The sequence below is a fragment of the Bos indicus genome, chromosome 13 (assembly GCF_029378745.1).
Source record: "Bos indicus isolate NIAB-ARS_2022 breed Sahiwal x Tharparkar chromosome 13, NIAB-ARS_B.indTharparkar_mat_pri_1.0, whole genome shotgun sequence".
Classification (NCBI taxonomy): Eukaryota; Metazoa; Chordata; class Mammalia; order Artiodactyla; family Bovidae; genus Bos; species Bos indicus.
The window spans coordinates 37945703-37973487 of NC_091772.1; the positions used below are offsets into that span (position 1 = coordinate 37945703).

At 46.4% G+C, this 27785-nt stretch overlaps 1 protein-coding gene across 1 annotated transcript in view; it reads right to left on the bottom strand.

The window, feature by feature from the left end:
- Positions 1-22737, bottom strand: part of BFSP1 (beaded filament structural protein 1) — a 38565-nt gene extending 15828 nt beyond the window's left edge. Inside the window, exons 1-5 of the mRNA XM_070801023.1 lie at positions 22122-22737; positions 16769-16829; positions 5859-5954; positions 4849-4941; positions 2518-2625 (exon numbers count right to left, since the gene is read on the bottom strand). Coding sequence (XP_070657124.1) covers positions 2518-2625; positions 4849-4941; positions 5859-5954; positions 16769-16829; positions 22122-22495 — 732 coding nt within the window. The 5' untranslated portion in view covers positions 22496-22737. The remainder of the gene's footprint in view (positions 1-2517; positions 2626-4848; positions 4942-5858; positions 5955-16768; positions 16830-22121) is intronic.
- Positions 22738-27785: the final 5048 nt, after the last annotated feature.

The following is a 27785-nucleotide window of genomic DNA, read 5'->3' on the forward strand; positions in this document are numbered from 1 at the left end:
GGTCATAACTTTTCTTCCAAGGAGTAAACATCTTTTAATTTCATGGCTGCAATCACCATCTGCAGTGATTTTGGAGCCCCCCAAAATAAAGTCTGACACTGTTTCCACTGTTTCCCCATCTATTTCCCATGAAGTGATGGGACCAGATGCCATGATCTTCGTTTTCTGAATGTTGAGCTTTAAGCCAACTTTTTCACTTTCCTCTTTCCCTTTCATCAAGAGGCTTTTTAGTTCCTCTTCACTTTCTCCCATAAGGGTGGTGTCATCTGCATATCTGAGGTTACTGATATTTCTCCCGGCAATCTTGATTCCAGCTTGTGCTCTTCCGGCCCAGTGTTTCTCATGATGTACTCTGCATATAAGTTAAATAAGCAGGGTGACAATATACAGCCTTGACGTACTCTTTTTCCTATTTGGAACCAGTCTGTTGTTCCATGTCCAGTTCTAACTGTTGCTTCCTGACCTGCATACAGGTTTCTCAAGAGGCAGGTCAGGTGGTCTGGGATTCCCATCTCTTTCAGAATTTTCCACAGTTTATTGTGATCCACACGGTCAAAGGCTTTGGCATAGTCAATAAAGCAGAAATAGATGTTTTTCTGGAACTCTCTTGCTTTTTCGATGATCCAGCGGATGTTGGCAATTTGATCTCTGGTTCCTCTGCCTTTTCTAAAACCAGCTTGAACATCTGGAATTTCACGGTTCACATATTGCTGAAGCCTGGCTTGGAGAATTTTGAGCATTACTTTACTAGGGTGTGCTGCTGCTGCTCCTAAGTCGCTTCAGTCGTGTCCGACTCTGTGCAACCCCATAGACGGCAGCCCACCAGGCTTCCCCGTCCCTGGGATTCTCCAGGCAAGAACACTGGAGTGGGTTGCCATTTCCTTCTCCAATGCATGAAAAGTGAAAAGTGAAAAGTGAAAGTGAAGTCGCTCAGTCGTGTTCAACTCTTAGCGACCCCATGGACTGTAGCCTACCAGGCTTCTCCATTCATGGGATTTTCCAGGCAAGAGTACTGGAGTAGGGTGCCATTGCCTTGTCCGTTACTAGGGTGTGAGATGAGTGCAATTGTGCAGTAGTTTGAGCATTCTTTGGCATTGCCTTTCTTTGGGATTGGAATGAAAACTGACCTTTTCCAGTCCTGTGGCCACTGCTGAGTTTTCCAAATTTGCTGGCATATTGAGTGCAGCACTTTCACAGCATCATCTTTCAGGTGGAGTAGAGACAGAGTAACATATAACGTTTAATGGTATACGTAGAGGTGCAGATTGTTTAAATTCTTGTTCTCTTGTCCTTTACATGTACTTGTCAAACCGAACATCAATTTACTTTTGGATTTGGGAAATGTGGTCAAACAGGAAGGAGCGTGTTCTAACCCAATGTCCCCATCAGAACAGCCAGATACATGGAACCACAGAAAGAAACTGAAGGAATCACGGAGGTGCCCCGCAAAGCCTGTGAACCACAAAAGAAGCCTGTAGAAATAGGACCGAGCTTTTCTGGTGAGTTCAGTTTGCAAATTAAGCTTCACCAAGAACAGAAAAGGGGTGGGGTGAAAATGCAAAGTTTCCACTAACAAATTCTGAGCAGGAGCAAATGCAGAAACAGCCCCTCTCTCCAGTCTCCCCTCTGACTGGAATCTGCAGTCAGATTCCAGAGGAGAGAGTTCAGGTCAGAAGCAGGAAGCACAGATTCAAACGAGTGGAGGATTAAAATCCCCAATCTGTGACCATTTCTTATTTTTTACAACAATTTTAAACTGGGAAAAATGGGTCGGTTATGCACAGGTGGGAGCTTACCCTTGGTGGGGGAGGGGGCCTGAGGGAACCTCTCGGGAGCCAGAAATTAGTGGGATCTATTGTCCCTGCTTCCCTGGTGGCTCAGACAGTAAAAGTGTCTGCTTGCAATGTGGGAGACCCGGGTTTGATCCCTGGGTCAGGAAGATTCCCTGGAGAAGGAAATGGCAACCCACTCCAGTACTCTTGCCTGGAAAATTCCATGGATGGAGGAACCTCGTTGGCTACAGTCCATGGGGTCGCAAAGAGTCGTACACAAGTAAGCAACTTCACTTTCACTTTCTCTGTCCCCTCTGGCGCAGGCCCTTTCCAGTCTGAGCAGGAAGGGCAGTGCCCTGGGCAGCCCTCTGTCTATGCGGACAGCTGGTCACCCCCCTAGGGACGCTGTCTGTCACTTGAGGGCTGGGCACACAGGTGTGCCAAGTTTGTGAGAATGTACAGTGAGACAGGTCTTCCCTGGTGGCTCAGTGGTAAAGAATCCATGTGCAATGCAGGAGATGTGGGAAATTTGGGTTTGATCCCTGGGTCGGGACGATTCTCTGGAGGAGGGCATGGCAACCCACTCCAGTACAGAGGAGCCTGGCAGGCTATATAGCCCATGGGGTCACAAAGAGTTGGACACAACAGAGGGACTAAACAACAACAAAACAACACAGTGAGACAAACGTGCGCAAGTCTCTCGGGCACGTGACACCAGAATGAGCCTGCAGAGGGTGGGGCGCACCTGGGCCTGCAGCTCGGTTCTCTGGGCTTGCAGGAGGCAGATCATCTCCCTGCCGTCCTCCAGCTGGCACTGCAGGGCGGCGGCTTCCCGTTCTGTCAGGAGCTTCTCCTGTACAAAGAAGCCAGACTCAGCATCACACACTTGTCATGGGAGGAAACACGTAGAGGAGCGGAGAGGCCTCCTGTGTTCTGCACATTCACATCCCCCTAACCCCGCCCTCAGATTCACAGGCTGAGGCCCTGACCCCCTCCTGCCATGGGAAGGCATCTGGGCTGGGACTTTGGCAGGAAGGGAGGTGGAGATGAGGTCACTAGAGTGGGGCCCCCATGGTGGGATTAGTGCCCTTACAAGCAAAGAAGGAGGCACCAGGATCTAAATGTGCTTTGCAAAGTGCACATGAATCCCTGAGCATCCTGCTGAAATGGGGATTGTGACTCAGTGGGTCTGCTGGGGGGTCTGGCTGGAGATTCTGCATTTTTCTCAAGTTCCCAAGTGATGCTGAGGGTCTCTGACAATCACTGACGCCATCAAACTAAGTCTAGATGGTTCTACATTCCTACAACTCAGACAAATGGGGCTACAAGAAAACAGACTATTATGATTTTATAAGTGTGCTCTGATACAAAACACCTTTGAATTAAAGGGGAAAATGTTTGCAAAATACAATAAAGCGTCTGGAAAGAAATCTCTGACAAAGAAAATTATGTTTTAGGAAAAGCTGTGTTTTAGACCAGTTCACTTGTGACTTCCCAGGTGGCACTCGTGGTAAAGAACCCACCTGCCAACGCAGGAGGCGTAAAGAGATGTGGGTTTGACCCCTGGGTTGGGAAGATCCCCTGGAGGAGGATATGGCACCCTACTCCAGTATTCTTACCTGCAGAACCCCATGGACAGAGGAGCCTGGTGGGCTACAGTCCATAGGGTCACACAGAGTTGGACACAACTAAAGCAGCTAAACACACATGCACACAGTTCACTTGGGGTCATTGGTGAGCAATGTGGACAAGAATATCCCCATCAAGGCCAAAAGAAGTAACCCTTCTGCCTCTCAGATGTTACTTGGCAGGATTCAACTATGTTCCAAAAGCAAATTTGGGGATTTCTTTAGCTTTGATATAAAAAGTTAGGTTCAAATAAACATAAAGCAGTCAGCTACCCTTGCCCACTGGTTCTGCAGGGTGTGGGCTTGAGCAGACTTCTATCCTAAGTCATCTCTGCAGAAAAACACAGAATCTCATCAGCTGAACAGTCCACAAAACTCTGACCTCAGTGTAACACTTCTCCAGAGAAAGACCACATGACATTTCTGTTTTAATCTGTATCCTTCTCAGTCTGTTTCTACACATACCGTATCATGCATCACAAAATCCCATAAACCACAGTAGGAAAAAATATAGGTCAACATCCTGTTGAACTGTTAAAGAGCTGAGTGAGGAAGGAATCTGGAACATTATACTGGGAATACAGTTTTACACCCAAATTCCAAAACAGCTTCAACCATCTCTAACCGGTCCTGACAGTTTTCATGCCCCAGACTTGCCTCCTCATTAGTAGAGCCTGACCTGAAAAACAGAGTCACTCACTATCTTCAATTTTCTGGATTCAAAATTATGGTCAAATTGATAAGGGGAATAAGAAAACAAACAACCCAATAATATATAGATATAGATATAGATATATATGCAAAAGACTTGGGTCTTGGTCCAACACAGAAGATACGTGAATCATAGATACATGGATGGCAGATAAGCATCCATATGTCTTGACTGAAAAGATACTCAACAAGGAATTCCCTGGTGGTCCAGTGGTTAGGACTCTGTGCTTTCACTGCTGAGGGTTCGATCCCTTTCGGGAACTAAGATTCCTGCAAACCATGTGGTGTGGCTTAAAAAAAAAATGCTCATAACAAGATACACAACACATTTATTAGAACAGCAAACAGCAAAACCAAAATAAAAGCCCAACATCCCAGTGCAGACAAGAAAGCAAAGCAACAGAAGCTCCCATCTGTGGCTGGGGGCGGGGATGCAGTGATGCTACAGAGCTTGGGAGATAGTCTGGTAGTTTCTTATAAGCTAAACAAGGAAGAGAGGACAAACACCTAGGAAGACGGTCAGCAGCAGAGTTTACGTCCTCAAATGTCTAGATACCCTTGTTCACTTACAGACTGAAAGAGCAAAAGAGTAAACTTGAATATGAATGCTCAGGTTGGGTTGGGGGCCCCAGACAGTCCAACCTGATGACTCTCCCTGGGCCTCTGGGCACCAGCTCTGGGGCTGCAGGACCAATGCCCACGTGTGGCCACCCTGCTGCTGCGGCTCCTGCTCTTACCTCCCGCATCCCACTCGTTATGGCAGCTGCCTGCGGCGTGGTCTGGATGATCTGCTGCAGGATGGTGACATAGGTCTGAATCTCCAGAAGATTCTGTCAGGGAAGGAAAGAGTTCTCATTAAAACCTGAACTGCCTGAGTTTCTCCCTCCGGGCTAATGTGACCCTCGGGATATCAGACAGTGACCTGCTCGGAGGGCGCCTGATGCCTCCTTTTATCTACACAAAAGCCGCCCTCTGCCGCCTGGAGCAGGTCCTGAGGCAGAGACACAGACACTGAAGCTGGAGGGAGGCCAGGTCCCCGGAGAGGTCAGCCCTCAGGTCTGCTGTGCTCAGGTGACACAGCTGGGCAGGAAAGGAGTGTCTGGCACTTGCATTTTCAAGATGCACAAGCTCAGAGAGGTTAGACCACTGGCCTTAGGTTACATAGCTCCGGGACTGGACTTTCCCAGAACACCAAGCACCCCCACCCCACCGCAGCATGAGGCTACGAGAAGCCGGTAGGGCTGTGGGCAGAACACAGCAGTACCTGAGAGAAGGCTCTTGCTATTGCTGTTTAGTCGCTAAGTCATGTCCGACTCTCTGCAACCCCGTGGACTGTAGCCCACCAGGCTCCTCTGCCCATGGGATTTCCCAGGCGAGAACGCTGGAGTGGGTTGCCATTTCCTTCTCCAGGGGGCTCCTGCGGGCCACATGTTCCCTCAGAGGCAGCAGTGAAAATTTACAGTTTTTGCATTTTCTCCATTTTCTGATCTGAACCAGTTTTGCCTAATCAAGACGGATTCACGTGCAATCACTCTGTGGAGTGTAATGTCTCCCATAGATACTGGCTCCCACCCCATCCCCTGACACACACACCCCACAACCACCCCCCCCCTCTGCACGTCTGGTTCACTAAGCACTGTCCAGCCCAGTTCACCTGGGCAGCCCACTGCAGCCATCTCATTTTTCAGCCACGAGAGCCCCGGACTGGTTTCCGGTGGGAAAGGGCTGCAAGAGGGGTTGTGGTTACCTTTTTGTACCTGTCCTTGGCTGCACTGATGTCATCCTGCAGAAACTGGGCTTCAATCTGAAGACGCAGGTTACGTAGCAGGGCTTCGTCTGCCTCCTGCAACAAGAGGGTCACAATTCCGATTTGGAGAGGCCATGGGGTGGGTGTGAAATCTGAACACACAGACCACTGGGGGTCTGGTTAACAGGCAGACTGCTGTTTGGTAGGTCTGGGACGGCGTCCGGGATTCTGCATTTCTAGCAGAGCATTGGGTTAGCCCACTGGACCTGGTCTACCACAATAGCTCTCAGGCAGGGGTGATTCTGCACCGCCCCCCCCCGGGGACATTTGGCACAATCTGGACATACTTTTAATTGTCACCATTTGGGAGGTGGAGTGCTACTACCGGCATCGAGTGGGTAGGGGTCACAGATGCTGCTAAACATCTCACAATACATAGGACAACCTCACACAACAAATAAACCTCCAGTCCCTAATGCCAATAGTGCCAGGGCTGAGAAGCCTTGATCTAGAAAATTCAGGGAGAAACAGTATGCTTGCATGCCAATAACCTTAAAATTGCTTCCCTGATGGCTCCCGTGGTAAAAATCTACCTGCAGTGCACAAGATGCAGGTTCCGTCCCTGGGTGGGGAAGATCTTGTGCAGGAGGAAATGGCAACCCACTTCAGTATTCTTGCCTGGAAAATTTCATGGAGAGAGGAGCCTGGTGGGCTACAGTCCATGTCCGGCTCTCACAAAGAGCTGGACATGACTAAGAGACTAACACAGTTTCGAATTATGGTGCTGGAGAAGCCTCTTGAGAGTCCCTTGGACAACAATCAAACCAATCAATCTTAAAGGAAATCAACCCTGAATATTCATTGGAAGGACTGATGCTGAAGCTCCAAAGCTTTGGCCACCTAATGTGAGGAGCCAAATCATTGGAAAAGACCCTTATGCTGGGAAAGATTGAGGACAGGAGGAGAAGGGGGCGACAAAGGATGGGATGGTGGGATAGCGTCACTGAATCAATGGACATGAATTTCAGTAAACTCCAGGAGATAGTAAAGGACAGAGAGGCCTGGTGTGCTGAAGTCCATGGGGTCGCAAAGAGTCAGACAGGACTTAGCAACTGAACAATGATAACACATACGCAACCTTAAAATCTGACACATCTGTATTTGTTCTAGAGCCTCTCATCAGTGAGTTGAGTTTCTAAGACTAAGAAACAGGTTTCCCTTAACACTGAAACCTTTACTTTAGAATGAAGCTAGAGCCCTATTTTATACCATTCAAAAACGAACTCTAAATGGGTTAGCTGCTGCTGCTGCTAAGTCGCTTCAGTCATGTCTGACTCTGTGCAACCCCATAGACGGGGGCCCACCAGGCTCCCCTGTCCCTGGGATTCTCCAGGCAAGAATACTGGAATTGGTTGCCATTTCCTTCTCCAATGCATGAAACTGAAAAGTGAAAGTGAAGTCGCTCAGTCGTGTCTGACTAGCGACCCCATGGACTGCAGCCTACCAGGCTCCTCCGTCCATGGGATTTTCCAGGCAAGAGTACTGGAGTGGGGAAATGGGTTAGAGACTTAAATAATTTTATACTGAAACAAAACTCCAAGAAGAAACAGGAAAAAACCTCCCTGGCATGGGTGTTGGCAATGAATTTTTGGACGTGACACTTAAAGCACAAGCAACAAAATAAAAAATTGGCAAGTAAGACTATTTCTTGCTGCTGTTTAGTCGTTCAGTCATGTGGCATCTTTTGCCACCCCACAGATTGTAGCCCACCAGGCTTCTCTATCCATGGGATTTCCCAGGCAAGAATACTTGAGTGGATTGCAATCTTCTTTTCCAGGGGATCTTCCCAACCCAGGGACCAAATCCACATCTTCAGCATCTCCTGCACTGCAGACGGTTTCTTTACCACTGAGCCACTGGGGAAGCCCAAGCAAGACTATATCAAACTCAAAAGCTATGCATAGCAAAAGAAACCATTGATGAAGTCAAAAGACAAACTCTCAAGTAGGAAACCTTAATTTTAATAGCTTTCTCCCGAGGACTGTTGACACTTACCTTGGGACCACCCATCTTCAATACAAAATGCATTTTTTTAGCATGAATGCTGAGGTGAAGAGTGTTTGCTCCTTTAAAGTTGGAAATGACACAACAGAAGGTTGAATGTTCTTACCAAACTTTTTGATAATTCACCAACTTTTATCTCATCAATCTTCCTTTGACCAACCAAACAGGTGTGAAGAAGTATTTGTGCTCTTAATAAGAAAGTAATATGATGTGTGGAATTGACTTAAATGCTTCAACAATTCAGTGAGATGTTACAGGGCCAAGGACCTTGTTCCTCTCCCAAGACACCTCTGCCTTGCATTTCTACCAATACCTGAGGCCTTGCTAAGTGCGTTTTTACTGACTTCCTAATGACTTATTAAAAAGCACTATGAATGTTAGCAACAGGCTCTCATCCATACAGGTAGAATGTGGTCTGCTAAAATACTTAAGATGTTCTCCACCCCTGCATGAACAGAGTTAAGACAGTCAAGGTATGTGGACAGGACAAGATATTCTGAGACACTTGCCCTCCTGGTACTAATAGGGGTTAGGGTCATCATGATGAATTGTCCCTGGGAGAGCACAGCATTACTGATGGTCTCACGCAGATGCTCCAGGGAAGGTGGAAGGCCCCTTGGAGGTCCTGGTGAATGGGCTTCTGAATTACTCAGAATTGTCACATAGCCTGAGGAAGCCTCTTCAACAGAGAAATGCTGAAGGAAAGGAAGCCTGGTGTCTTCCCAGCAGTGGAAAAGGGCTGAGGAGCCAGAAATACCCCAGGTAATCTACAGACCCCAAGGGAAAAAGAGTCAGGCCTCAGGAAGGATAGAAACCAGTGCAGTCCCAGCAAAGCAAGTAGCAGCGGGCTGTGGCCTGGACACCAGGATGACCAGCTCCAAAGGCACTTATCTCTGCCCCTCAGGAGCGACATCTCTGAGAGAGAGCTATGATTGGCCCACATGATCACGTGACTGTTATCTTGCTGACAGTCCTACCAGGACCACACTGACAGGAAGGAAGGTCCAAGGGCTCAGGAGTGCAGCCCTGCCCACTTCAGGCACGGTGGTTCCTGGTGGAAGCGCCTCTCAGCTCCAAGGAGTGAGCCCTGCTTAGTAGGAACAGCTAGCCCTGGGGCCAGAGGCGGGGCAGTGCTGGGTGCAGACGTGTGAGGCAGCCCTTTGGGATGTTTTCCCACCTGCCCCATCCCTCGACCCCTCAAGACTGCTGAGGATGGGGTGGGATAGGGAATTCTCAAACATCTGAAACTTTCACCAAAAATTCATCCACAACTGATACACAATTACTGGACTGAAGACCTTTTGTGTAATGACTTACAAAGGGCTATCCTTTTGTAAAAGTTTTAGAAATAGAAGGGACCCTAGAGGCCATGGGTCCTCAGACATTTTGTAGCCACATCCTGCAAACAAAACATCTCAGGGAAGCCAACATATAGAAGCAAAGCAGAGATGTGTTTCATAAGGGACATGATGGTTGGTCGGAGGCGGGCGCGGATAGGAACCCTGACTGTCCAGCAACCCTCCTCCATCAGATGCCCTTCAAGCAAATCCGAGGACCTTAAGGGCTCTGCCTAAGACAGCTCAGAAACGATAGAGTCTCAACTTACAGACAGGGAGACTTGGAGCCAGTGGGTCATTCAGATGATTAACAGAAGTTAACAGGAGCTAACAGGCCTGGGGTCTGTCCTGGACTTCTCCCTACTAGTCAGGAGTTGAACGCTGAGTCCTGACCCCACCCTGCAAGGTGCCTTCTGCTCTTCCCTGACCTTCCTCAGGGTCAAGCCCAATAACCCCTTAGGTCCCATCAGCCAACTTTTTAAACTGCTGAGAATGATAACAAAAGGCCAGCCCACATTTGCCCTTAAAAGAGAGATTAATCAGATGCCCTGCAAGCACATTCTCTCGCTTTGAAGACAATCATCTGATAAACTGCCCGGAAAAACTCCCGAAGGTGAGTCGCTGCTGCTGGAATGTGCAGCTGCTGGTAGAGGGGGGTAGAATTCTTTTGGAAGTGTTTTCTTTTGTTTGCACCAGAATTCAGCAATGTGTGGACGCTTGTGTTTTTATTATGCTTTTGGATGCTGTCAGCTGCAGTTTCAAAAGCTCCACCAGCAGAAAAGCGTCTAGATTTTTCCAAATCAAGACTCTGAGCCAAAAGTCTAATTTTAGAAAATGCTCCAACCCTGATACTGTGTGTTTTACATCTAGTTGAGTGGTTCGCAAAGTGTGGTTCCTGGACCACACTATCTGGAAATGATTTGAAAAATGAAAGATCTGGTGGATCCCAGACCTATTGGATCAGAATTTCTGGGGTGAAAGGACGAGGAAACTGTTTTAACACACCTTCCACGTGTTGCTGATGCTAGATCCACTGGTCTAGACCATCTTTCTTCAGGGGGGCTTCTCGAGTAGCTCACATGGTAAAGACTCTGCCCACAATTCGAGAGACCTGGATTCGATCCCTGGGTCGGGAAGATCCCCTGGAGGAGGGCATGGCAACCCACTCCAGGATTCTTCCCTGGAGAATCCCTTGGACAGAGGACCTGGCAGGCTACAGTCCACTGAGTTGCAAAGAGTTGGACACAACTGAGCGACTAACACTTTCACTTTTGAGACCATGTTTTAGAAAGGGACTGGAGAAACTAACTGGAGTCCAACATACCCTTGAAAAATCAACCTTGCTAACTCAGCCACAGAGATGCTGGAAATCCATTAAAAACTTCAACTGTCTGTCAGTTCAGTCGCTCAGTCGTGTCGACTCTTTGCGACCCCATGAATCGCAGCACGCCAGGCCTCCCTGTCCACCAACTCCCAGAGTTTACCCAAACTCATATGCATCGAGTCGGTGATGCCATCCAGCCATCTTATCCTCTGTCGTCCCCTTCTCCTCCTGCCCTCAATCCCTTCCAGCATCAGGGTCTTTTCCAATGAGTCAACTCTTCACATGAGGTGGCCAAAGTATTGAAGTTTCAGCCTCAGCATCAGTCCTTCCAATGAACACTCAGCACTAATCTCCTTTAGGATGGACTAGTTGAATCTCCTTGCAGTCCAAGGGACTCTCAAGAGTCTTCTCCAACACCACAGTTCAAAAGCATCAATTCTTCAGTGCTCAGCCTTCTTCACAGTCCAACTCTCACATCCATACATGACCACTGGAAAAACCGTAGCCTTGACTAGACGGACCTTTATTGGCAAAGTAATATCTCTGCTTTTTAATATGCTATCTAGGTTGGTCATAACTTTCCTTCCAAGGAGTAAGCATCTTTTAATTTCATGACTACAATCACCATCTACAGTGAATTTGGAGCCCCCAAAAATAAAGTCTGACACTGTTTCCACTGTTTTCCCATCTATTTCCCATGAAGTGATGGGACCAGATGCCATGATCTTAGTTTTCTGAATGTTGAGCTTCAACTGTCTGTATCTACACCCAAACCAGTCCAACTAAAAAAATTTAAAAAAACAAAAAAACCAGCTGCTGGGACTTCCCTGGAGGTCCAGAGGTTAGGACTCCACGCCTCCACACTTCCAATGCAGGGGGCACAGGTTCAACCCCTGTGAGAACTAAGGGGAACTAAGATCCCACGTGCTCCCAGATTGGGCCTAAACAAAAAAAAACAAAACCAACTTCCTGCCTTCCACCACCAGCCTCCTCCAAAACTCTGCTTCCCAGATCCTTCTCCTCTTCTCCAGAAGTTCATCCCCAGCCTCAGAGGAATTCTTGTACGTACGAAGGCTTGTAGGCCTGAAAGCAAAAGTGCTTTCACCTCTTAAACTCCCTCACCTCTTGCTCTTTTCCAAACATGTTTAAGATTCACGACTCACACAGAAAAACACACATGGCAGCTTTAGGTATTTCTTTACCCTGTTTTCAAGTGAAAGCCTTCAGCTAGAACTTACAGCATTTTAAGATTCTGGGAATTTTTTTTTTAAAAAGAGAAATCTTGAAGTCTACACCTTACCATTTATATATGTAAAACAATGAGTCCTAGAGATTAGCCAAACCCAACTATTTAAAAATCATCAGGTCAGTTCTAGTAACTTCTAATGGAGCATAGCCTATACAAATACTGAAACCCTATGCTGTACACCTAAAACTAACATAATATTGAAAATCAACTATTACTTCATTAAAAAGTTAAAAATAAAAAACAAAACAATTAAATGCTAATGGAAAAAATAAAGGAAGACCCTGTCCATACCTACTAAGAGTGAATGGGGGGCTCTGAGTCATTTAGATTCAGTGAGGGTGAGCTCCAGCCCTGACAGAGATGTGATATCCCACCTCTTTTTTTGGGGAAAAAACCCAAAATCCTCAAGGCTGTTCTGAGGTTCCGAGAGCTGATGCAGGGACCTCTCCATTCACTGCATTTGCATCCTGTGTTCGTGATTTCTGACACATCCAAATCTACTATTCACCCTGTATTCTTTTCCAATTGATTCATGTTTATTGACATGTATTTAAAAAGGAATTTTTTTAATTTCTTAAATTTTTAAAATTTTTAAAGAATTTTTTTTTATAGTTTTAAAACTATTTTTGATCCAGCCCTGTCAAATCACTTTACAGATAATTTTCTCATTTTGGCATCAAGGTTGTTGATGTTATAAATACATCTTTTCATTACCTTAATTATTTCTAACATTTCTTTTTTTTATTTATTTAACTTTACAATATTGTATTGGTTTTGCCATATATCAAAATGAATCTGCCACAGGTATACATGTGTTCCCCATCCTGAACCCTCCTCCCTCCTCCCTCCGCATACCATCCCTCTGGGTCGTCCCAGTGCACTAGCCCCAAGCATCCAGTATCGTGCATTGAACCTGGACTGGGGACTCGTTTCATATATGATATTATACATATTTCAATGCCATTTTTAAAGAATTTTTTTATGTCATCCGCTATAGACAAAAGGTATTCACAAAAATAAATTCACAGCAATTCCAAAGCTATCCCTCTACACACTCCCACTCCCCTGGGGTTACACAGCCACATCTAGAGAGAACTAAGCTGGTGTCCATTGTATCAGGTGACCTACAGTAACAACTGTAGCAGGCAGGTCACATCTACGATTGTGTCACTGAACCTTCACCAGCCATGCAGACAAACACCTGCTCTTGAGGTGGGAACCGACATTGTTCCCATTTTCCAGACGGAGAAACTGAGGTGCCGAGAGAGGAAGCCACTCGCAGTGGAGTGAGGGGTCCTAGTAGCAGGCCACCCTCCTGCTCTGGACGGCACAGCTCTCGCGGGGAGCAGGGTCTCCCCTGCACCCGGGAACAGCCATGCCGAAGCCTGTGTGGCCCCTGCCCACCCTACTGCCTGGTCCCATCCTCCCACGGAACCTTCATAACATCCCCACTGGACTCAGATCCCAACCGTCCACACGCTACATCACAGAATGAAGCGGGGAAAAGGGTGGAATGCCTTTCCCTTATTTTCCATTTTCTATTTCTTATTTGTCTACTGGGAATACGCACTGCTTTTGTAATAGCAGAAAAATTGAAGGTTTGAGCTTGTTTTTAAGTCGCATCACTTGCCACCAAAGGTTAAACGGACTAAGTTCTGTCTCTTGCCTCTTTGAGGAAGGCCCAGGATGACACTCTGCAGGGCAGGCGACAACCTCAGTGCCATGTCCAGAGGGGGCCCTACCTACGGTGAGGACAATTACAAAGCAGAGCGAGCCGTTCGGGGCGCGGGGAAAGGGCTGAAAAGTGCGTAAAGCTGATGGCGGTCAGCTTTCTCTGTTCCCAGAGGCCTCGGTCTGTGGACACAACAGTAGCCCCACCTGGGAGCCTGGAATTTCTGCCAAAAACAATGGGGATGAGCCATGGGTGTCAGTCGAACTGCTGAGTGAAGTCGAAGGCTAATAAGGCCCAAATCAACTCAGACTTCCAACCCAGCTCAGCACACGGCCAGTCACTGAACTGTGTGCACAGGACCCCTCTGCAGGACACCCTCCCTGCCAACTCTGGGCTCACGTCTGGGTGCCCACCTGCCCAATTGGCCTGAGACCGTCCAGTTTCTATCAATCGACATGTGTGATTACTAACATTTCCTTCACTCAGTGTCCTGACTTGGACAACATGTCAGACATTCACACATGGACAGACACAGAAGAATCACACAGTGGGTGATATCCACGAAGCAACACGAAGTATCCCAAGTGTAGTTCTGACCCTCCCACCAACTGGCAGAATAGTCCTGGACAACAGAGATCGGACAAAGCCAGGGGACTAGTAACCAACACCCTGAGCAAACCCTGACAGTCTGAAGTCCCTGCCTGGAGTTCCATGTGGAGAAGAACCTTTTTTTAATTTATTTTATTAAAATGCAGTTGATTTACAATGTTTTGTTAATTTCTGCTGCATAGCAAAGTGACTCAGTTATATACACATAAATATGTTCTTTTTCATATTCTTTTCCATTATGGTTTATCCCAGGATATTGAATATAGTTCCCTGAGCTCTACAGCAGGACCTGTTAATTTCTGCTACATAGCAAAGTGACTCAGTTATACACACATAAATGTGTTCTTTTTCATATTCTTTTCCATTATGGTTTATCCCAGGATATTGAATATAGTTCCCTGTGCTCTACAGCAGGACCTTATTGCTTATCCAGTCTCTATACAATAGTTTGTATCTGCTAATCCCAACCTCCCACTCCATCCCACCACCATGCTCCTTCTCCCTGACAAGCACAAGTCTCTATATTTGTGAGTGTGTTTCTATTGTATAGATATGTTCCTTTGTGTCATAGTTCAGGTTCCACATATAGTAATATCATATGATATCCGTCTTTCTCTTTCTGACTTACGTGATTAGTACAGTAATCTGTAGGTCCATCCATGTTGCTGCAAATGGCATTATTTAATTATTTTTTATAACTGAGTAATATTCCATGGTATATATGTGTGAATGTGAAAGTTGCTCAGTTGTGTCTTAGGGATCCCATGGACTATACAGTCCATGGAATTCTCCAGGCCAGAATACTGGAGTGGGTAGCCTTTCCCTTCTCCAGGGGATTTTCCCAACCCAGGGATCAAACCCAGGTCTCTCGCACTGCAGGCAGATTCTTTTCCAGCTGAGCCACCAGGGAAGCAGCTTCTTTATCCATCTGCTTTATTCATTCATCTGTTGATGGCTATTCAGGTTGTTTCCAAGTCTTGGCTACTGTGAACAGTGCTGCTATGTACATAGGGGTGCATGTATCTTTTCAAATTATGGTTTTGTCCGGATTATGGTTTTGCCCAGGAGTGAGATTGCTGGATCATATGGCAACCATTTGGAGAAGACTCTTAAGGCCACATCTGGGTGCAACAGGGAAGGGTGACAGATTTTATCAGCAATGAGGTTATGGGTGGGGAAGAGGAGAAGGTGAAAGCAGCCAGGTACCCTGAATAAGCAGCCCTTCAACTCATCAGTCCCCGTAGGTCCTTCCTTCTGACATTTGAGCTCCAAAATGATCAGAAAAGGACCATGCTCAGACCTATTGGCCACGGATAACCTCTGCAGTCCAAGATCACTCTGCTATCTGGTAGTCGAGCTCTCCTGGCTACAGCAGAAAGATCCAGTCAGTTAGGAAATGCTGGAGGATCCAGAAAAGGAAACTGCCCCGGCAGAGAACAGTTCCCCCTAAGCTCCGGTACCTCCCTCACGGAGACAGTTCATACTTCGAGAGTGAGGAGTTTGAGGGGAAAAGGAAATTTCGTCCTCTGTTCTCGTGGGACTTTCCCCGGGGAGGAATCTTCTCAAGACTCTTAGCCAACAGGATACGGTAGCACTGATCCAAGTAACTACTGCCTGGAGCAAGTCCTCTCCCAAGTTTGGTGCAAACCACAGCCAGCCTCTGTGACACTGACATCCTGATGGCCGAACAAAGCAATGAGCTTCATTGTCTAGAGATCTCTCACAAGCTCGTGTAGCTTGTGGGATAGGAGTGCATGGGGGTGTGTGCACTCACTCACAAAGATTTCATTGAAGTTACAAAGCCATGAAGGATGGCAGCAGACAGACACAGAGAACAGACTTGTTGCCAAGTTGTGGGGGGAGGGGAGGGATGGATTGGGAGGCTGGGATTCGCAAATGCAAATTATTATACGTAGGAAGGATAAACAACAAGGTCCTACTGTACAGCTCATAAAACCATCAGTTCAGTTCAGTTCAGTCGCGCAGTCATGTCTGACTCTTTGCAACCCCATGGACTGCAGCATGCCAGGCCTCCCTGTCCATCACCAACTCCCGGAGATTACCCAAACTCATGTCCATTGAATCGGTGATGCCATCCAACCATCTCATCCTCATCCTTAAAACCGTAATGGGAAAGAAGATGAAAAAGAATGTACATATATGTATAACTGAGTCACTTTGCTGTACAGCAGAAATTAACATTGTAAATCAACGGTACTTCAATAAAACTTTTTTAAAAAGGAGAGTGACCCCAAAAGACATGGAGGAGTCTCGAAAGAACACAAAAAGGAGGCGTGTGGAACAACAATCGTTCAGCCGCTTAGCTCAATCCCACCATGCTATGCTATGCTATGCTATGCTAAGTCACTTCAGTCGTGTCCGACTCTGTGCGAGCCCATAGACGGCAGCCCACCAGGCTTCCCCGTCCCTGGGATTCTCCAGGCAAGAACACTGGAGTGGGTTGCCATTTCCTTCTCCAGTGCATGAAAGTGAAAAGTGAAAGTGAAGTCGATCAGTCGTGTCCCACCCTCAGCGACCCCATGGACTGCAGCCTTCCAGGCTCCTCCATCCATGGGATTTTCCAGGCAAGAGTACTGGAGTGGGGTGCCAATCCCACCATGAATCTACTCAAACCCCAGGTCCGGTTCTGCTTACCTTGTTGAGTCGTTCCAGCATCTCCTTCAGCAGCAGTTGACACTCACACTCATTTTCATACCTGCAGACGGGACACAGAAGGCAGAGTGGGACATTCAGTCAGCCTGAGTCCTGCGCCCTCTCTTTATGGGAAGCAGGAGCTGATGCTGTCTTTCGGAGCCCACTCACCCTTTCCCAACCTTCTCCATGGTATACATAGGGGGCGCCATACATGGAGACCCAGCCCCAAGCCCCCAGCACCCCCTCCTAGCCACCCAAGGATGCAGGAATCAGACCTTAGCACAGCTGTCACCCTAGGATCGCAGTTACAATCCTGGGGGCTGCCCTAAGGTTCTGCCTCAAACACCACTGCCCTGACCTCACCTGGCTATCCTATACTATTGTATTCATCCACCTGAGATAGCTTTTCTAGACTGTGTCCTTTGATCCTTACAAAACCCTGGAAGAGAGCAGCTGCTGTTACCCCTATGTGAAAGATGGGGAAACTGAGGTTGAGAAACTGGCCCGAGGCCCCTGTAGATGCTCTGGGCGCTTCACTCACAGCCTCAGCATCTGTCAGAACCGTTCCGCACACCCAGAGCCTCCCCTGGGCTGGGGGCAGGGCAGACTGGACAGGTCAAAGAGCCAGTCAGCCTGGAAGCAGCCTGCAAGCTCCGGAGTGGGGACACACATGCCCCGGCTCCCTCCCTCCCAGATGGGACCACAGACAAGGGCTCTCCACCCCACAGGTGGGCGCCAGTGGTCACAAAGGGTAACTTGCCGGATGAGGCACCACTTGGTCTTTCCCTGCCTCCCTCACTTCCCCACTCCCCAACTGCTGCTCCCTGACACCATCCCCCAAATAAACAACTTTCTCAGGCTCAGCTCCTGGAGGACTTCACACATAGAGGGGTGAGTCAGGATTCAGATGTGAGCCTGCCACATCTACCACACTGCCTGGGTAGAGCGGGGACACCACCAAAGTTATAAGCATGCACAAGATTAAGAAAGCAGCCAGTGCTAGGAGCACGTGTATTTTTTTCTCCTAGTCTGCTTCTTCCCTGGAGTCCTAAAAAAAAAAAAAAAAAATGCTAAAGATCAAGGAAGCAGAGAAACACCAGAAATCATTCTGATCAGAACAAGGTTCCCTCTAGGGGGAATTTCATCCCCTGAAGAAAAAGAGAAAGCCCCTTCCGCAATGACCCCCACCTCACTTCCTGTAAGCTGTCCCCAGTATCCATCCTAATAGGAGATAGGAAGCCATGTTTGGAAGCCACAGGGCTGCCTAGAATAAAGACTACATTTCCCAGCCTTCCTTGCAGCTCAGTGTGGCCATGTGACTCAATCCTGACCAATGGGAAGCAAGCATGCCTGTGGCCACTTGAAGATATCTTTGGTAAGAGATGGTGTAGGTATGTCCTTCTACATCCCTTCCTCCATCTTGTCCCTTGAAACACCAATGCTGCCTTCTTGAAGGCCACACACAGCCTTGTGGGCCTTGATTACCCTAGGGTGCCATACTAAACTGCTAGCCCAGACCTTACACAAGAAAGAAACAATCTTCCACTTGGAATAAGCCAATGTTAACTTGGAATTTATTTGTAGTTGAAACTAATCCTACTTAGCACTTAGCCCAACCTACAAAGCCTGGCTTTCTGTATCCCTGCACACCCATGCCACAGGTTCAAGTTAGGACTTTACACTGACAGGTGCTGGGAAACTGCAGCTCAAAATCATAAGTCCTGACCTCGGGGAAGAACACTGTTCTCAGTGTCCCCATTTCCAGAGCCATCCAAGAAGCTCAGCTGTAACCAGTAAGCAAAATATATGTGCATAAGTTTTTCTTTTCACACCAGGATGTCACATTTAGCAGTTTGTTTTCTGTGTGGCTCTAATGAAGCCAGAAATGATTTTTTTTTTTAATAGTTAATTCCCTTTAAAAATAAAACTGTTAACAAAATTTAATTTTCTTACTGCTTTTTCCTGCTAGAAACATCCAAGAATTTCTATACCTTAAAAACATATTTAGGGATTTCCCTGGTGGTCCAGTGATTAAGACTCCACACCTTCAGTGCAGGGGACCCAGGTTTGATCCTTTGTGGGGGAACTAAGATCCCACATGCTGCACACAGCCAAATACTTTTTAAAAAATAATTTTTAAAATGTTTAAAACATACTTAATAAACAAGATATTAACCTAGTTTCATGCTGTAGACAAGTCTAGGTATTATATTAAAGACGGGTGACCTCATTATAAAGAATTCATGGTAAGAATTCATAATATATTCATATATTCATAGAAGTGAATATAGAAGTGAATTCATAAGGTGGAAAAAACCACTTTGGCTTCAATCGTCTGACTGACAGAATTAATTTTAGCTTTCAGCAATTTGGATAATTGACTCATCATTGTATTTTGTATGCATCATTGTATTTATAGTATTTTGGTAGTTTTGTTTTATAGTTTTTATTTTATTTAGCCTTTCTTTGATGTGCTAAAGACCTGATTTTGAAATTATACAACTATCCAGGTAAAGAATATGCCTAACAAGGCTGCATATACCTTCCTGTTTCTGCATTAATTTCACCTATTTCTGGCTAGTCATCACCACACCTCTGGAATTAAACCAAACTCAGTGTATGTCCCCAATGTATTACAGATGTGTATAATTTTTACAATGATTTTCTAATCTCACTACCCAATTTTAATTATCAAAACTTCTCTAAGGGGGCACTGGGAGGGAATAAACTAATGAGAATTATCAAATAAATCAGAGAGCCTGAGGGGCCTGCTCCATGATGGACACATAACCCAGAATCAAGTAAAATCAGGAAAACTCAACACAGCCACCCTCCATTGAGGGCTCCCAGGAGTCATGCTTGCCCAGTCAAATCACAGCCGACTGTGACCCAAGGACTGTGGCCTAGGTAAAGGCCATCTAGGGATCTGGGGTATCCAGATGACCCATGGAGCTGCCTTGTGTCATTCACCAACATTCACCTCCATTGCTTTAGGTAACATGAACTTTATATGAGTGAAGGCCTCACTCCACAGGCGTCCAAGGAAGGTTTCTCTCCAGACACAGCATTCTGGAAAGGGTGTGGGCCTCCAGGCGAAAAACCCAAGTTCAAGTCCTGCCACCCACAGGCCCTCTGCAAATCTCAGTTTTCCCTTGAAGAGCTATAGGGATTTTCAGGTGCCTTCTTCCAGGATCAAAACCAGAAACAGGGACTTTCCTGGCAGTCCAATGGTTAAGACTCTACACTTCCACTGCAGGGGCCAAAGGTTCAATCCCTGGTTAGGGAATTAAGATCCTGCATGCCACACAGCACAGCTAAAAAGAAAGAAAACCAGAAACAGCAGGACTGATGGAATGAATGCTTATGATCAGATAAACAGGCTCGATATACAATGCTGAATAACCTGTTCACATCTGGGGCTGAGAATATGTAATACAAACACAGAGCACATTTGAAGAAAACTCTCCAGCTACCCTAGACCAGAGATCCTCAAACCTGGCTGTTCACTGAAATTACCAGTGGAGCTCATTAAATATGGAAATCCTGGGCTCCACTTGAGGCCTCAGATCAGGTCTACCTCTGAATTTTTTTCATTAATTTATATAATTTTTAAACATATAAATCTCTTACATGGTCAGAGAATTTTTTAAATGACATCAGAAAACATTAAGTTAAAATTCTCCCTCTACCTCTGTTCGTCCTCCCTTATCCTCATAGGTAAGCAGTGTTGTTAGGTTTCTGTGTGTGCTTGTGTCCTTTTGCAAGCAAAAAATCTCTATGCCTCCCCCTGTCTTTTTAAAATAGATAATAGTAACACTATTTTTTTTTTTTTACAATTGCATAGAATTCCATTGCATGAATGAAGCACAATTTCATAACCTGACTCCTATTAACAGGCATTCAGGTTCCAAGTCTTAGTTACTGAGATCATGCTGCAGGGAATATCCTTGTGGACATGTCCTTTGACACCTGCTTGAGTATCAGAGGGAACTGCCCAGTGGCGCTAGTGGTAAAGAACCCACCTACCAAATGCAGAAAACATTAAGAAATGCTGCGGGCTCGATCCCTAGGTCAGGAAGATTCCCCAGAGAAGGAAATGGCAACCCACTCCAGTATTCTTGCCTGGAGGATTCCATGGACAGAGGAGCCTGGCGGGCTACAGTCCATAGGGTCATAGAGAGTCAGACTACACTGAAGTGACTTAGCACACGCACACACAGAATATCCGAGGATAAATTCCCTGAAGCACCCAGCTGAGTCAAAGTGCACACTCATTTATAACCTGGAAAAATGTTGACAAATTGCTGAGCATCTTTTTTTTTTTTTTAACAGCTTTTAGGGTGATTTTAAAGCATTATTCATTCTATCAAAAGGGGGCACATTGCCCAGGACCAGGACTTTTGAAACTTCAATGTTTAACTTAAATGCTGAATCACCTGGGGGGGGGTCTTGTAAAAGTGCAGTCAGATCCAGGAGCTCTGGGTTGGGGGGGGGGGGGGGGGCCAAGAGTCTCCTTTTTTAACAAGCTCCTGGGTGATGGGAAACTGCTGGTCCATGGATCGCACTTTGAGTAGCCAGACCCTAGAGGACACAGGTTGAAACAATGTCCAGGTGTCAGCTGTGATACAGTGAAGACAGTTAGACTTTGCAAGTTCAAGACCTGAATTCCAATCCTGATGCAGCAGTCACCAGCTGAGTGACCTTTCCCCTAAATCAATACATTGTCTGAATCCCAGTCTGTGAAATGGGTGCAATACCCTCTATAACAGGATGAGCCTGGAGCATTAATAAACATCCATCATGGGGTGGCAAAGAGTTAGCCTCGACTTAGCAACGAACAACAACAATCTCAAAAACACTATGCAGAGCAGAAGGAGCCAGACACATAGAATATGTCTAGAAGATTCCATTTTTTGTGAAATTCTAGAACAGGCAATAGTAATCTATAGTGACAGAAATCAGAACCCTGGGCGCCTCCGTTGAGGGGACTGGGGAGGGGGAACCAAAGACTGGGAAAGGGCAAAAAGGAACTTTTTGGGTAGAGGAAATATCTTGTTTTAGTAGTTAAATGGGTACCTACGTTTCTCAACTCATTACACGATGCTCTTGAATGTGTGCATTCTATTGCATGTAATTATATCTAGATATTAAGATAGGTTTAAAAAGTAAATTACACCATTTCATGTGACACGGCGTCACAACGGAAGCTAGCCCTAGCTCAGGAAAACGCACCACGTGCGTGCCTCCGCGGAGATAAAGTCACCGGTCGCCCGGAGATCAGAGACTGCCCTCCCAGCCCAGTGGCCGCGCGCTCCCGGCCCGCGCCGCCTGTCACCCTAGAGGCGCCGCTTACTTGCTCCGGAACTCGTCGAGCGCGCGCTGCGCCTCTGCGCCCTGGCGCTCCAGCCGGGTGCGCTCGGCCGCCAGGTCCCGGGCGCGCTGGCGGTTGCCCTCGACGTGGCGGGCCAGGGCATCCTCGGGGCCGGCCAGCTCGTCCAGGCGCTGGAAGGCGTCCAGCTGCCTCCGGAGGACGGCATGGCGCTGCTCGAGCGCCCGGGCCCGCTGGACGTGAGCGGCCACGCGCTCGCCGAGCCCCTGCAGCGCCGCCAGGTTCGGCGCGGCCGCCCGGGCCTCCGCCAGGCGGTCCGGCTCTGCGGCGCGCGGCGCCTCCTCGGCGCGCTCGTACTGCTCCTTGCGGGTTTGGAACACGTAGCTGCGCCGGTACATGGCTCCTCCGCGGGCGGGCGCACGGCTGGGTCCCGGAGGCACCTAGCCGAGCCAGCAGTCCGCTAAATAAACATCGGAGGCCCAGGGTGCGCAGCTGGGACGTTCCAGAGCGTGTCAGCTGTCTCTCCACGCGGCGCCCAGCCTCGGGAAGAACAAAAGAGCGGCGGGGCCCGCTTTTGTGCGCTGGCTTAGCGGCCCATAGAGCTCTGAGGGTTGGAAGGTTACCCAGCGCCATGAGGGTTTTGTTCCGGGATTGTCGAGCCCGTTGCTTTTGAGTAAATGGAGGGTCAGGAGGACAAAAGAAGCATACCTTTCTTCTGACTTGTTTCCACTGTGGAATTGCGAAGAAAGCCCAAGGGGGGCTTGTTAACCTTGGTCTAGCTGGAGAGCTCAAGGACCCCTGGCTTTGTCCCTTCTCTCTCTTTCTGTCAAGCTCTCAATTCTAGAGCTTTTTAACAATACCTTTTTCTTTTCTGATTACTTAAGCAGCTACTTTTCGTAATTACACCATGGCATTAAAGACCCCTCTTTAAGTGGTTCTTAACCTTGGATGCAATATCAAATGGCACTTCTCAATAAATTGTGCGGTGTGTCGCAAGATCTTACTGATACTTGTACGTGTTTGTAAGGAATCTCTTCTTTGCACAGTAACCCAGAAAACCTTGCACAGTTGTTACTATTAATACTATCCTGAGGCTCATGGATTCTGACAGCCTTTTGAAGTAGGAGATGCAAGCCGAGCTCCATCCGGACATTGGCATAATAGATTCTTCCAACCAAAGAAAAAATTCTTACAGCCTAAAGATTTGATAAATTGGCCAACTCTAAATTAGATATATAAAGGAATTTGTGTCACTATGTTTCATTTTAATTTATATTATGGAAATAATAAAGCTAGGCTTTGACGAATTTAAAAGTGAATTATGGGTGTTGAAAGAAATGAATAGCATTTGATGAGACTGTTCCTAGATAGAAATATTTGTCCTATCTCCAATTTAACAAATCATTATCAAAAGCCTGTTTTCATAAAAAGATTAGCAGTACCATATAATTAACAACTCTGTTGATTGTATATAGTATACTACAAATTAAAGTCATAGTTAACAAAGATGAAGAAAATTACACAGATCTTTGTTGGGTTTCTCGGAGTTTATTTTTTCTCCAGAAAGACTAGGACATGGATTCAGTCTAGGATGAATCTATGTAAGGGCCAAAGTTGTGCTGGTAGTGTAGTTATTCTATTTTCTTGTGTTAAGTCATTTAAAAATAGATTTTATGATCAAATCAAGGAGAACCAATGCTTATTAATATTTTATATAGTATGGCACACATATACCATGCTGATGCCATAGCAAATTGGTTTCAGGCTTCCTAGAGAGCAAAACCAACATAGAACAAGAGTTGATTTATATAAAAAAAAATCATTCCTTCCTTTTGACATCATGTGTCAGGTATTTCAACAAAACACGCTGACACCCCCCCACCCCAAACTCAGTAGCAGATGAAAAGTCATTTTTTGTCCGATGCTTAGTTTGCAGGTCGGCTGCAGAGCTTTTGTGCAGGCTTCAGGTCTTCTGATCCACCAGGGCAGCTCTGCTCCCAGTGGAGCTGCTCTTCCCGGAACTCACAGTGACAGAAGGACGGGAGCCAGCGCAGATACACAGACCACTCCAAGCCTTTGTTGGCTTTATGTCCACTAACATCCTTTAGTGAAACCAAAGCACAGGGGGACTTTCCTGATGGCCTAGTGGCTAAGACTCTGCACTCCCAATGCAGGGGGCCCATGTTTGATCCCTGGTCAGATTGAAGACAGGAGAAGAAAGGGACGACAGAGGACAAAATGGTTGGATGGCATCACCAACTCGAGGGACATGAGTTTGAGCAAGCTCCAGGAGTTGGTGCTGGACAGGGAACCCTGGTGTGCTGTAGTCCATGGGGTTGCAAAGAGTCAGATACGACTGAGCCCCTGAACTGAACTGAACTGAACTGAACAGGGAACTAGATCCCACGTGCCACTGTCGTAGCGATGTGTTCTGGGAAACAAACTCACTCAGAAGGACAATGTATATAGTGGACTGCAGTTTATTACACCAGCGTGCCCAAGGCAGAGTCTCTTCTTAGCAAGGACCCTGACCAGTTTTTTGTGAAAACTTTATATACCCTACCACGTGCACAAACCCACCTCCCCAGATTTCCTGACAATCAAAGTTAACCCATAATTCATATGCTTAGGTAGTTAACAGTGGACAATTATCAATAGGCCTGTGGTCATACCCCAATAAGCATAATAGAATGTATGATTCTATTTGGTTACACAGATAATTAGGGTATTCTTTCAGCGATGTCGACGTTCTAGGAATCAGCGAACCGAAATGGATGGGAATGGGTGAATTTAACTCAGATGACCATTATATCTACTACTGTGGGCAGGAATCCCTCAGAAGAAATGGAGTAGCCATCATGGTCAACAGAAGAGTCTTAAATGCAGTACTTGAATGCAATCTCAAAAATGACAGAATGATCTCTGTTTGTTTCCAAGGCAAACCATTCAATATCAAGGTAATCCAAGTCTATGCCCCAACCAGTAACGCTGAAGAAGCTGAAGTTGAACGGTTCTATGAAAACCTACAAGACCTTTTAGAACTAACACCCAAAAAAGATGTCCTTTTCATTATAAGGGACTGGAATGCAAAAGTAGGAAGTTAAGAAACACCTGGAGTAACAGGCAAATTTGGCCTTGGAATACGGAATGAAGCAGGGCAAAGACTAATAGAGTTTTGCCAAGAAAATGCACTGGTCATAACGAACACCCTCTTCCAACAACACAAGAGAAGACTCTATACATGGACATTACCAGATGGTCAATACTGAAATCAGATTGATTATATTCTTTGCAGCCAAAGATGGAGAAGCTCTATACAGTCAGCAAAAACAAGACCAGGAGCTGACTGTGGTCAGACCATGAACTCCTTATTGCCAAATTCAGACTTAAATTGAAGACAGTAGGGAAAACCACTAGACCATTCAGGTATGACCTAAATCAAATCCCTTATGATTATACTGTGGAAGTGAGAAATAGATTTAAGGGCCTAGATCTGATAGATAGAGTGCCTGATGAACTATGGACGGAGGTTCGTGACATTGTACAGGAGACAGGGATCAAGACCATCCCCATGGAAAAGAAATGCAAAAAAGCAAAATGGCTGTCTGGGGAGGCCTTACAAATAGCTGTGAAAAGAAGAGAAGCGAAAAGCAAAGGAGAAAAGGAAAGATATAAACATCTGAATGCAGAGTTCCAAAGAATAGCAAGAAGAGATAAGAAAGCCTTCCTCAGCGATCAATGCAAAGAAATAGAGGAAAACAACAGAATGGGAAAGACTAGAGATCTCTTCAAGAAAACCAGAGATACCAAAGGAACATTTCATGCAAAGATGGGCTCGATAAAGGACAGAAATGGTATGGACCTAACAGAAGCAGAAGATATTAAGAAGAGATGGCAAGAATACACAGAAGAACTGTACAAAAAAGAGCTTCATGACCCAGATAATCACGATGGTGTGATCACTGACCTAGAGCCAGACATCCTAGAATGTGAAGTCAAGTGGGCCTTAGAAAGAAAGCATCACTATGAACAAAGCTAGTGGAGGTGATAGAATTCCAGTTGAGCTATTCCAAATTCTGAAAGATGATGCTGTGAAAGTGCTGCACTCAATATGCCAGCAAATTTGGAAAACTCAGCAGTGGCCACAGGACTGGAAAAGGTCAGTTTTCATTCCAATCCCAAAGAAAGGCAATGCCAAAGAATGCTCAAACTACTGCACAATTGCACTCATCTCACATGCTACTCAAGTAATGCTCAAAATTCTCCAAGCCAGGCTTCAGCAATACGTGAACCGTGAACTTCCTGATGTTCAAGCTGGTTTTAGAAAAGGCAGAGGAACCAGAGATCAAATTGCCAACATCCGCTGGATCATCGAAAAAGCAAGAGAGTTCCAGAAAAACATCTATTTCTGCTTTATTGACTATGCCAAAGCCTTTGACCGTGTGGATCACAATAAACTGTGGAAAATTCTGAAAGAGATGGGAATCCCAGACCACCTGACCTGCCTCTTGAGAAACCTATATGCAGGTCAGGAAGCAACGGTTAGAACTGGACAAGGAACAACAGACTGGTTCCAAATAGGAAAAGGAGTATGTCAAGGCTGTATATCGTCACCCTGCTTATTTAACTTATATGCAGAGTACATCATGAGAAACGCTGGGCTGGAAGAAACACAAGCTGGAATCAAGAGTGCCAGGAGAAATATCAATAACCTCAGATATGCAGATGACACCACCCTTATGGCAGAAGTGAAGAGGAACTAAAAAGCCTCTTGATGAAAGTGAAAGAGGAGAGTGGAAAAGTTGGCTTAAAGCTCAACATTCAGAAAACGAAGATCATGGCATCTGGTCCCACCACTTCATGGGAAATAGATGGGGAAACAGTGGAAACAGTGTCAGACTTTATTTTTGGGGGCTCCAAAATCACTGCAGATGGTGACTGCAGCCATGAAAGTAAAAGACGCTTACTTCTTGGAAGGAAAGTTATGACCAACCTAGATAGCATATTCAAAAGCAGAGACTTTTTTTGCCAACAAAGATTTGTCTAGTCAAGGCTATGATTTTTCCTGTGGTCATGTATGGATGTGAGATTTGGACTGTGAAGAAGGCTGAGCACCAAAGAATTGATGCTTTTGAACTGTGGTGTTGGAGAAGACTCTTGAGAGTCCCTTGGACTGCAAGGACATCCAATCAGTCCATTCTGAAGATCAGCCCTGGGATTTCTTTGGAAGGAATGATGTTAAAGCTGAAACTCCAGTACTTTGGCCACCTCATGCGAAGAGTTGACTCATTGGAAAAGACTCTGATGTTGGGAGGGATTGGGGGCAGGAGGAGAAGGGGACAACAGAGGATGAGATGGCTGGATGGCATCGCCGACTCCATGGACGTGAGTCTGAGTGGACTCCGGGGGTTGGTGATGGACAGGGAGGCCTGGCGTGCTGCGATTCGTGGAGTCGAAAAGAGTCAGACACGACTGAGCGACTAATCTATCTGACCTGATCTTCAGCGATGGAGAGCCCTGGTTCTCTTCCTTCTGAGGGCCCAGTTTTCCAGTTGGTATGTTGTTTCCAAAGATACTGGGCATATAGCTCAAAGTCCACAGTCTGGCCCAAGATGGAGTCCTGCTTTCAAGATAGAGCCTGTTCTCTTTCCTCCTTCATTCCCCCTTCTTGATGCTCTTAACTCATAG